We start from the raw sequence: 12,433 nt of genomic DNA, 5'->3' as shown, positions 1-12,433 counted from the left end.
GAGAAAAGTAATTAAAAAAAAAAAATCTGAGATGATGGCAACACTTTAGTGCCCATCCACAGCCATCTTCACCCCAAGGATTGCAATGTGTAGCCCAAAGCAGAACCAGCAAAGACACCACAGTGGACCACACGCATTCCCTAATGTGGATTGCACTCATCGTGGCACACCCGCATGTAATGTGGCAGCAAGCAGAGAGCCCCCCACTTGAATTCATTCCTAACACATAATTCTAGTCAGTGCTTCCGCAGCACTAGAACAGGTTGTCCAGAGAGGTGGTAGATGACCCATCCCTGAAGATATTCAAGATCAGCCTGGACAAGGCTCTGAAGAACCTAATCTAGCTGTAGATGATAGAATCATTAAGATTGGAAAAGGACACTAAGATAGACTAGTCCAAAATTCAACCCACCACACCCACTAAACTATGTCACTCAGTATCACATCCACTCTCTTCTTGAAAATTGCCAGGGGTGGTGACTCCATCATTTCCATGGGCAGCGTGCTCCAATACTTCACCACTCTTCCTGGGGTGAAGTATTTATCTCTTCTTACTGGGTGGACAGGGAGAGAGCGGTAGATGTAGTCTACCTTGAATTCAGTAAGGCTTTTGATACTGTCCCCCATGACATCCTTATAACAAAGCTGAGGAAGTATGGGATAGATGAGTGGACGCTGAAGTAGATCAAGAATTGGCTGACTGGCAGAGTGCAGACGGTTGCCGTTGGCGGTGCGGTGTCCAGCTGGAGGCCTGTAATTAGCGGTGTCCCCCAGGGGTCTGTGGTGGGTTCGGTCTTGTTCAACATCTTCATCAGCGACCTTGAGGAGATAGTGGCCACCCTCAGCAAGTTTGCTGATGACACGAAGTTGGGAGGATTGGCTGACACGCCTGAAGGCTGTGCTGTCATTCAGCGAGACCTGGACAGGCTGGAGAGCTGGGCAGTAAGAAACTGGATGAGGCTGAACAAAAGCAAGTGTAGAGTCCTGCACCTAGGAAGAAATAATTGCATGCACCAGTACAGGCTGGGGGAAGACCTGCTGGAGAGGAGCTCTGCGGAGAGGGACCTGGGCATCCTGGTGGACGACAGGTTGGCCATGAGTCAGCAGTGTGCCCTTGTAGCCAAAAAGGCCAATGGCATTCTGGGGTGCATTAAAAAGAGCGTGTCCAGCAGGTCAAGGGAGGTGATCCTCCCCCTCTACTCTGCCCTGGTGAGGCCTCATCTGGAATACTGTGTCCAGTTCTGGGCTCCGCAGTACAAAAAAGACAGGGATCTCTTGGAAAGAGTCCAGCGGAGGGCCACAAAGATGGTGAAGGGCCTGGAGCATCTCCCCTATGAGGAAAGACTTAGGGAACTGGGTCTGTTTAGCCTTGAGAAAAGAAGGCTGAGAGGGGACTTGATCCAGGTTTATAAATACCTGAGGTGTGGGAGCCATAGTGGCGAGGCTGGTCTCTTTTCAGTAGTGCGTGGGGACAGGACTAGGGGAAATGGGCTGAAACTTCAGCATTGGAAGTTCCGCACGAATGTGCACAAGAACTTCTTTACAGTGAGGGTGACGGAGCACTGGAACAGGCTGCCCAGGGAGGTGGTGAAGTCTCCTTCTCTGGAGATATTCAAGACCCGCCTGGACGCCTACCTGTGCAATGTGGTGTAGGGAGCCTGCTTTGGCAGGGGTTTGGACTCGATGATCTCTAGAGGTCCCTTCCAACCCCTACAATACTGTGATTCCTGAGAAGAGTGCCAGTTCCCACCTCATCACAACCTCCCTTCAGGTCACTGTAGAGAGATATGAAGGCTCCCCTGAGACTCCTCCAGACTAAACAATCCCAGCTCCCTCAGCCACTCCCCAACAAGGCTTAGTTCTCCAGACTCCTCAGCAGCTTTGTTGCCCTTCTCTGCACACGCCCCAGGGCCTCAATATCTTTCTTTGTAGTGAGAGGCCTGAAACTGAACATAGCACTCAAGGTGCAGGTTTCACCAGTGCAGAGGTACAATCACTTCCCTAGTCCTGTGGACTACACTGTTTCAGATAAAAGCCATGATGACAGTGGCCTTCTTAGCCACCAGGGCACACTGCAGGCTCTTGTTCAGTCAGCTGTCAACTAATCTTTTCCACCACACAGCTTTCCAGCCCGTCTTCCCCAATCCTGTAGCAATGCATGTAGCTGTTATGACCAAAGTGTAGGACTCGACACTTAGTCTTGTTGAACTTCATCCCACTGGCCTCAGCCCACTGATCCAGCTTGTCCAGATCCCCCTGTAGAGTCTTCCTACCCTCAGGCAGATCAGCATTTCCTCCCAGCTCTGTGTCATTTGCAGTTTTACTGAAAGCATACTCATTACCCTCGTTCAGATCACAAAGATACTAAACATCACAGGCCCCAGTACCAACCCCCTGGGGACCACCACTTGTGACTGGTTGCCAGCTGGATGTCACTCCATTCACCACCACTCTCTGGGCCCAGCCCTCCAGCCAGTTCCTCACCCAGTGAAGAGTGCACCTGTCCAAGCCATGGGTTGCAGCTTCTGCACTATGGGAGACAGTGTCAAAGGTCTTGGCAGACTACATAAGCAGCCCTTCCCTCATCCACTAGGCAGATCACCTAGTTATAGAAGGAGATCATATGTTCCTGTTCACTGCAGCAGACTCAGAATACAGACCTTTAAAGGTCCTTCTCAATCAAACAATTATGCAGTCGTATGACACTTTCTGAACTCAGGAGCTTCAGCTGAACTCACCGGCTCCCTCTGCAGTCAGTGAAAGCACACGACGCCTGCTCACCGGATGGCTCCACACAGCTTGATGTAACATGGTCTCATTACAGAACATCAGGAACACCAAGGCACTGCGCCTGTCCTCTGGAAGGACAGCATGGAAACCACAGCTCAGACCTATTGTTACCAAAGAACAGTTTGCACATGTTCTTCTGTAAGAAACAAGAGAAGTTCAACAACTGCCACAAGGGAATATGCATGACCAAAACCACTCTGATCCCACCTCCAAACAAAGCACTGCAATTACCTCTACACAAAAGTGTAGAAAGCAAAGCGTGGGCCTCAAGTCTGCCCAATAACAATGGCACAGCATGGTCTTACAATAGGCAAAACTGAAAAATCTAATAAATTGTGTTTATTAAAAGCAGCACACATAACACAGAGACTCTGAACACTGACTAGGTTACAAAAACTGAGTTATATTTAACAATGCAATAAAGGGGTAGAAGCTATTCACACTGGCAGTGGTAAAGAAAGCATATGTAGCAGTCAGCCCAAAGCATCCTATTTCTTCTAACAGAATTGTTGGTTGTCAAGGCATGGTGAGAAAACTAAGTAACACACCATCAGTCTCTTTTAACAGAGATCATGTTTTGCCATTCCCAAACTGAAGTACACATGTTCCCAATATTTTTCTGATGCACACATCTCCCTCAAAACCAGCATCGATGCAGTGTATGCCAGGAATCAAATCAATGACTGGAAAAGACACGCTAACTGGTATCGAGGGCTTTCATCATTCTTGGATTCAGGGTCCCTCCTGGCATTCTTCAGGCCACATTAAAAATCCATTATCTAAATGAAGGTCATTCTGGAAAGTTCTTTTCCCATACTCATGAATCCAGCTTACCCAGATCATAGAATCATAGAATCACAAGGTTGGAAAGGACCTACAAGATCATCTAGTCCAACCATCCTCCCATTACCAAAGCTACAACAAGCCACTAAACCATGTCTCGTATCTCCTCATTCAGACACCTCTTGAACACTGCCAGTGATGGTGACTCCACCACCTCCCTGGGCAGCCATTCCAGCACCTGACCACTCTCTGAGAGAAAAAGTTCCTTCTTATGGCCAGTCTAAACCTCACCTGATACAACTTGTGACCATTTCCTCAAGCCCTGTTTGTTGCCTGGGAGAAAAGGCCAAGCTCCTCCACATCACAACCTTCCTTCAGGAAGTTGTAAAGTGCAATGAGGTCTCCCCTGAGCCTCCTCTTCTCCAGGCTAAACAATCCCAGCTCCCTGAGCCGCTCCTCATAAGACTTGTACTCCAGACCCCTCACAAGTTTTGTTGCCCTTCTCTGGACATGTTCCAGAGCCTTGATGTCTTTCTTGTAGTGAGGAGCCCAAAACTGAACACAGTACTCAAGATGCAGCCTCATCAGTGCTGAGTACAGGGGGACGATTACCTCTCTGCTCCTACCGGTAACACTATTTCTTACATAGGCTAGGATGCCACTGGCCCTGTTCGCCACCTGGGCATACCACCGGCTCATGTTTGACCAACACCCCCAGGTCCCTTTCCTCTTCACAGTCATCCAGCCACTCAACCCCAAGCCTGTAGCACTGCATGGGGTTATTGTGGATGAAGTGTACGACCTGGCACTTGGCCTTGTTGAACCTCATCCCATTCACCTCAGCCCAGCAATCCAGCCTATCTAAATCCCCCTGAAGGGGCCCCCCAACCCTCAGGCAGATCAACACCACCTCCTAACTTGGTGTGATCTGCAAAATTCCTGAGGGTACACTCCATTCCCTCACTTAGGTCATCAATCAATGAAGATACTAAACAAGATGGGCCCCAGTATCAACTCCTGAGGGATACCACTCGTAACAGGGTTGCCAGCTGGACTTAAGTCCATTAACCACTACCCATTAGGCATGGCCTCTAGCCAGTTCCTTACCCAAAGGAGGGTATACATGTCCAGGCCACAGGCAGTCAGTTTCCCCAGGAGAATACTGTGAGAGATAGGGTCAAAGGCTTTGTTGAAGTCCAAGTAGACTACACTCATCACCTAGTCTGATAACCCAGTCGTAGAAGGAAATGAGGTTGGTCAAGCATGACCTGCCCTTCATGAACCCATGCTGGCTGGATCTGATCACCTGGATGCCATGCACATGCCGTGTGATTCGCCCAAGATGATTTGTTCCATAACTTTCCCTGGCACTGAGGTCAGGCTGAAAGGCCTGTAGTTCCCCGGATCCTCCTTAGAGCACTTCTTCTAGATTGGAGTCACATCAGCAAGCCTCCAACCTGCTGGGACCAAGCGCTCTGATGGCAGACAGCAGCTCGGCAATCACTCTCACCAGCTCCCTCAGCACCTGAAGGTGGAGCCCATCCCATGGATGTGTGGCAGTCCAGATGGAGGAGGAACTCTTTAACTGTCTCCAACTGAATCAATGGGAGTGTATTTTGCATTCCATCCCAGACTTTCAGATCAGGGTGTAAAGTGCCTTGAGGATAACTGGTCAGCCTAGTAAAGGCAGATGTAAAGAAGATGTTGAGGACCTCAGCCTTCTCCTTATCCTCAGTGGCCACATTTCCCCACCACATCAAGTAAGGGTTGGACATTTTCCTTGGTTCTCCTCTTACCATTGATACATTTGTAAAAGGATTTTTTATTCTCTTTTACTGTATTGGTCAATCTAAATTCATGTCAGGCTTTTGCCTTTCTAACTTCCCCCCTGCATACCTTAGTAACTTCCTTGTAATCTCTCCAAGTAGCCTATTCCTGCTTCCAGAGGACAAAGAACCTCAAGAACTGAGCTAAATCTGCTCTGAAACACACGCACACAGAGTACAGGTTAGAAAAGGATCACATAGCAGTGTCAGAACAGCTTCAAGGCTGCTATCAGCTTGTACAGCAGGATGAAGAATGTCATAGGCACTTAAAGCCAGTTCAGTGCAAACCCACTCTGCTGGCAGCTGGGAGAAGCTCAGTGTTGCTTGTAGCAGCCAGTGGGATCCAGCTACACCCCCTCTGCCTCTCCAGCTGCAGATGGCACTGCTCCTGCTGCAGCAAACACACACCCCCATTCCTCATCACACAAGACAGGGTGTCCAGAAGCCATCAGGACATGTCCTGTGCCTGCTTCAAATTGAGCTTGTGCTGCCACGTGATGAAGAATCACAAGTTGGACTGGGAATCACAGCCTCTCAGGTGACTTTTTTGGTCCTTCTTCTTCTGAGAATTCCAGTTCCTCTTTTCAATGAAGGCATTCACCTATGACTCCCAGGCCTGTGTCATTATTCATCTACACATACCACTGAAGATTCACCTTACAGTTAATATTATGGCCTCAGTCACAGTGACACAGAGGTATATAATGCTTATGCCCCCTTATTCATTTAATGTCTGTGCAATCTCAGAAAACAACTGTTGTCTCCAGATGAGAAAGAAAGGCTGTATCCAGCTTGAGCAGAGATGCAAACAACTTTACTCGTAGTTTAAAAGCATGGAAAATCAACACCAAATCTCTTCTTCTTAAAAGTTATTATAAATTTGATTTATGAGCATATAAACCAATTCAGCAGCTGTTCATATCAGAAATTTGTTAGGGTCCTATACCATGCTGCTTCCATCAGCACCCACAGTTGTTGCCTGCTGCCCAGCAATCACTGACACCAACAAGATTAATCCAGATTCTATATATGACGTAGTATGTAAGCACCAACCGCTGTCACTTTGAGTTGAAGCCAGAAGGGAGAAAGCAGAGGAAGCAAGAGAACACAAGTCAAAAGGCTGTAAATCAGGAATATACACAATATAGGAAGTACTGCCTCTGGAGAAGGCATGTTCTATGTAGATTCCAGAAGCTACAGAGAACAGGCCTATCTTCCAAACAGCAAGCCTCTATGTCAGAGATAATTATTGGTACAGAATAACACTGGGATGTGTTACTAATGAGCTACAGAACTTTACAGTTATTGTCACCACCTGGAGCTGGAGACAGCAAAGCAAAACAGAACAAGTCACTTCTGTGCAAGTCCAGCATGCAGCTATTTCAGATACAACATGACAAATAATTCATAATGCAAAACAGAAGATAAGATCTCCACTGCATCTTCCAGCAAAAACAGGGATAAAAATCACTGCTCTTGCAAAAAAGGATTTGAGATTTGGGAAGAAAAGTTACCATTGTGCATACCTATAAAGCTGGACAGAGTTGAAACCAAACAATTATTTTTTAAGTGATGCGCTAATAAGTTCTTGGGTGATGTCACCACATTCCAGTAATCTCAGATTTAGGAGCTTCTGGCACAGGCAATACTGTCTTCTGTTTCATCTACATATAAACCATACAACCACACTTTTAGTGATAAATCTTCTCAAAAGATGAGGAAAATCTCCACTGCTAATTAATTTTAGCAATACCACAGTGACAACATTAAGTAACAGTAATGACAACACACATGCTCACAATTATCACAGGATCTCAGAAATGGAAGAAATACTGGTAGGTGCTTTAGATATTATCCTCAATGACTCAGTTGTTTGACTGTATGATATTGTCAATCTGCTGATGAGAGCAACCATAAAACCTGGAAGCAGTAACAATAACAAAGAAATGGGATTAGAGCCTTAAAGGAAAAATATTTGCCACTGAAAACATCAGTGGTAAAATAAGCAATAACAGTAATTCTTAATCAGTTAGTTGGACTCCATGATTCTAGCAGACCCCTTCCAAGTCAGGATATTCCATGACTCCCTGGACAACCTGATCTAGTAAACGTGGAAGTTTGGTGGCCCTGACTGGCAGGGGGGTTGGAACTTCATGATCCTTGAGGTCCCTCCCAACCCAGGTCATTCTGTGATTCTGTGATTCTACAATTTTGCCCAGTTACAGTTATCACTGGTCTTCAGACATACCAAGACAGCACTGAACAACTGTACATTTGCACTGCTTCTCCTAAATCAGCAGAGTGAAAAATTTAAAGCTTGGAAGCACAGGCATTATTTCTGTCATTATATATTTGAGAAGGTCCAAAGTAAATAAAATAAAATAAAGAACAACCATGAGCTTTTCAGAACCTTCTGAGGCCACTCAATAACACCTCTCCAGAAGATCAGTCACATCACCTTGACTAGCTGTACTGGGCATTACCACTAGAGCCATCACACCACAGACTTGTTAACCAGTCCACTTCTTTACTTGTGATTCGTTGAGTATGAAACCTATTTAACTGTCAGAGTAGAAAGACCTTGAATGCAGCGGAGAGAATCGCTTTTTTTGCCCCAAACTTACTCTTATCAAAGAAAATAGAGGCAATGTCTCTGTGTCATATAAGAATTTTACCAAGCACCCAGCAAACACTCACAAAACATTTGCCTGCAGGAACCTCATCAGTAATCAGTTTATTCCTCCTTGCCAACCCACCGACTGTGCTAGTTCAGGTACTAGACAGCTTTCCAACAGTTTCACCTGCTGAAGAAGGCAAGGAGACCCAGCAAGCATCGCAAGGCAGAGTTGCAGCCCACAGACAAGCAAAGCCGCAGCGAGCCTACCAGTCTCTCAGCTCCCAAGGTGAGAAGGGAATAAATGATCCAGGAACTCTCAAAGCCACCTGCTGTTGCCAGGCCCTGTCACAAGCCCCACTCTCACAGTGCTGGAGAACCTCTGGAGACCAGTTCAGTTCTAAAGTGGTGGTGATATTGCTCACCTAGAAATGTAGAACACCAAAATGCCAGCTGGCACAGGGTCTCAGCCACACAAGTTGAGGAGAAAAAACAATATTTCAGCTGAGCAGAGCTTTAGAACTGAACTAGAGGTTGCAGTCAGAGGAGCTTGCTCACCACCACCCACATACATCCATTCCATGGCAGAAGTGTGCATACAAGAGAAAGCCTATGCTCTGCTCCTCTATTTTCTACTTTCTCTCTTCCTGTTCGTCACTATCCAGTTTGTACAAAGAAAGGCCAGGAGATGCTTAGGTCAGATCTGCAGATACATGCTGTACCTACAACATCAAAAGCATCAAGCTCACTCAGAAGCCCATGACATTGATAACCACTGTTACAGTACAGTGAGCACAGTTACATTCCAAGGAATACTCAAGCTCATGCATTAAATATTACAGTGTGTACATTCCTATGCACAACAAACGCTGGCAGCTTAGTATAGGTCTCCAAAAGTGCTGAAACCTTGAAGCTGGAGAGTCCGAGTACTCCTGTATGTTAATATTCCAAAGAAAGAGATATGTAAGTTCTGACTAACCCTTTAGAACAACTATACTAACAAGAGTGGGTTGGCCAAAAATGTTAAGTATATATATATATAAGTGTATGCTATTGTGTTCTGTGATAAAGCAATCCCACTCCCCTCATTTAACTTGAAATTAAAATAAAGTACTGGACTTTGGTTTTTAAACTAGTCACTCACCCTAGAAGAATGCTTGGTTAAATCACAAAGTTATTAGTGGGTTAATTCCATTGGCTTTACAGAAAAGTGCTAGGGATGAAAGTGTCCTCTTGGGTTTATTTCCCATTCCAAAATCTCTTAATGGTATAAAAGAAAAAAAGAAGAGCTGAATGAAGGCAGACTCAATCCAGTCCCTTATCCACAAGATACAATGGGAGTAAGCAGGAGATCAGGACTAACGACATACAACTACAAAAGCATTCACTGACCTTAAGCTTTAGTTCGAATACAAAATTTCCCCATGCCAACTTCCTTTACTTCGGGAGGTACTTTTTCACTTTTTTCCTATTAAATGGAAGAAATTTCTTTTGAAAACAGCCCTTCTCACTATCTACTAAACTTCTGTGATTGTGTTTAGGCACTGAAAAAACACAACAGAAAAATTCTTGTTATGCTGCCATTGGTTGCTCATACTGGCACACAAAGGAGAGTCAAAAACCAAAAGGATTTTCCAAAAGGGAGCTCTCAGCATATCATGTATATGACTGCTCAAGTGTGAAATCCATTGCAGATGGGCCACAGTCTTGCTCTGTGCCAAAAGCTTCAGGTCAACAAAAATAAATTTGTCAATTATATCTTTATCTAAACACCACCATTCAAGCTGTACATCACTGCAGCAATCACAACACTACATTTAAATCTACTTCCACAGACCATCACAGTGCATTGGCACATCACTACACAGCACCAACACACAGCATTTTTGTAATGTCACACTCCAGGAAGATAAAGCAGCTTCTGATGGAGATTTTTGAGAAAAGTTACTTCCCTATAGGTCCATAAATAATGTTGAAGAAGTGGTCACAACAGCATGTCCTTCAGTTCCTACTGAAGAACCTAGATTTGGTCATCAGCAGATCTAAGATACCAGACTACCAGCATTCTGAACTGCCAAAACAACCATAGAATTCAAGCTACTAGGCTGGGCTGCTTCCTACTATGAAAGACATACAGAAACCATTTTCATAAAGTAAGACAAAAGTTTAAATACACCTCTTTCAAACAGCAGTAAGGTGTAGATAGCAAAACAGCAAAGTCTGCAAAGACAAGTTTACTTCAGTCTTCCACATAACTAGTTTAAAATGTATTTAACAATAGCAATCAAATATTTAGCAAGCAGAAGCATCTGCAGCTCAGGGCACAAGGGCATCTGTTTTCATTTGATGACATTCCTGCACAGAACTCTCAAAAACTTCCTGTCTGCAATATCATATTCTGAGAAATACCATGGAAACCAGAACCAGAAAGGTTACTTTCAGGGGCCTTCTCACCCCCCTTTCTTTGATGAACTTTCTCAAAGGAAAAAGGGCGTTTGCGAGCGCAGCACCGCCACCAGGCCGGGGCACTCCGCCTTCCTCCGCGCACCACCGCGGGCGTTCGGCACGGGACGGGGCGGGCAGCCCGGGCAGAGGAGGGGATGGCAACGGGTGGGACGGGGCAGTGCCACAACCAGCCCTACAGCCCCCGCCTGCTGTTGGGCCGCTTTGGTGTATGCTGCCGCGTGTGAACAAGGGCCGCACGCACTCGGAAACAAGTGCCACCATGGTGTATAAGTTCACGGCCGTACTCCCACAGAAAGGAACTCGAGAGCCCCGAGGGTGCCCCACCGTTGCAGATGCTCGCCACGAGGGGTCGGTGCCCTGAGCCGCCCCAGCCGACCCCGGGGCTGCTCGGGGAGCGTTCCGGCTCCGGGGCCGTACCTAGGAACCGCCCGCGGACCCTCCCGCGCTCCCGGAGCCACTCCAGCCGCGAGGAGCCGGCGACCGACCCGTACCTGGGTCGTGGAAGGGCACCAGGGCGAAGTTATAAAGCGGCCTCTTGGGTCGCTTCAGCGACGTCTCCAGGATCTTTGACGCCCCCTCGATGACTTGCACCAGGTCGTCGTACATGGAGCCGGTCACATCGAACACGAAGGCCAGCGTGGCTCCCTCCGGGACCGCCTCGGCGCCGGAATCCGGCGCAGCGCGCGAGCCCAGGGCGAGCAGCAGGAGCAGCAACAGCAGCAGCAGCAGCAGCATTGCGCCCGGCCCCGCGCCCTGCGCCCGGCTGAGAACCATGATCCGCCGGGAAGGGGCTCCGCTTAGCGCGGAGCACAAAAAGCGCTGCAGCTTTTGTCTGCGCGCCGCGGTGGCCCCGCTCCGCCTTTCTTTTATCGGGTAGGGCTGGGGCAGCACCGCCCCGAGGGAGAAGGCCGGGCCGCCGTTATGCCGCGGGGTGCGACGTCGGAGTGAGGCGGCCGCCTTGGGAGCTCCGGCTGCGGCGGCACCCGGCCCCGCCTCCCGGCCCGATGCTGCCTCGGCCCTCGCCTCAGCGTCTGTCGCGGAGCTGCCGTCAGCAGTGCCGGAGGGCTCCTGCTGGAGCGAGGTGGTCGGGGCGGCACGCTGCCCTCCGGGCTTGGCCTATGCCTGCATCTGCGGGAGGGGCATGGGCGGCCGAGGTGCCCCAGCCCCTGCCCGAGGCATGTGGAAGAACATATAGATGAAGTATGGACGCCTCAACGTGAGACTGGAAGTTCTTTTCCATGCACTCACCTCTTGCTGCTGCCATGTTTCCACAGATGCTGCCTGGCACCTGGACCTCGTGGTCCCTCCGAGGCAGCACCTTCCCCTGCTGTACGGAAGCCGTGTTGAAGTAATGAGTGAATAGGGCAGCACAGACCCCAGGACATGGGTGCTCCAGGTACCCACTGGGCTGGACACAAAGGAAAGCAAGCAAGTAGTGCAGTGCAGCTGGCCAGCAGAAAGGCAAATTAAGGCCAGGTTTTTCAGAGCTGTTTAGTTGTTTGAAGATGCAGCCTTGTCCCAGTAGGCACATAACGTTCTCCAGAAAATCTGCTCCTCCGTGGCAGCCCAGCACCATGTGAGCAAGTGCCACGACCCAGCTCTCTGTGGCCACCCTAGCCCATCAGGCTGTGGGCAGCACAAAGTGCAGGAGGGACATCTGGCCTTCATGGAGCAAGGCAGGTGGCTTCCTACTATGTTTGGTGTGGTGGGGAACGTCAGGCAATGCAGTGGGATTTATCTCGTTAGCTCCCCTTTGCTCTAATCCTTAAACTGCTGCTAAAACTGCACACTCAGACCATCATACTGTGACTGGAAAATTAATCATGTTGAAATGTTGCTTATCCCAATCAAGTTTTAAGCCTGGAATTGAATTATAAAAAACAGATGTTTACATTCTTTCTCCCCTTCAGCACTGATGTCATGAGAAGAAAGCACAGAACTGGAGCTGTGCAAA

The 12,433-nt window shown here is 47.9% G+C and overlaps 1 protein-coding gene across 5 annotated transcripts in view; it reads right to left on the bottom strand.

The window, feature by feature from the left end:
- Positions 1–11,452, bottom strand: part of HMCN1 (hemicentin 1) — a 183,331-nt gene extending 171,879 nt beyond the window's left edge. For all 5 annotated transcript variants that reach the window (XR_011904486.1, XM_072343169.1, XM_072343164.1 and 2 more), the window contains exon 1: positions 10,971–11,452. Coding sequence is in view for 4 of the 5 variants with exons in the window: in XM_072343169.1 (XP_072199270.1) it covers positions 10,971–11,253 (283 nt within the window). In the remaining variant the exon portion in view is untranslated. The remainder of the gene's footprint in view (positions 1–10,970) is intronic.
- Between the last annotated feature and the right edge of the window lie 981 nt (positions 11,453–12,433).

This window comes from Excalfactoria chinensis, chromosome 8 (assembly GCF_039878825.1).
Source record: "Excalfactoria chinensis isolate bCotChi1 chromosome 8, bCotChi1.hap2, whole genome shotgun sequence".
Classification (NCBI taxonomy): domain Eukaryota; kingdom Metazoa; phylum Chordata; class Aves; order Galliformes; family Phasianidae; genus Excalfactoria; species Excalfactoria chinensis.
This window is presented reverse-complemented; position numbering and strand designations above follow the sequence as displayed.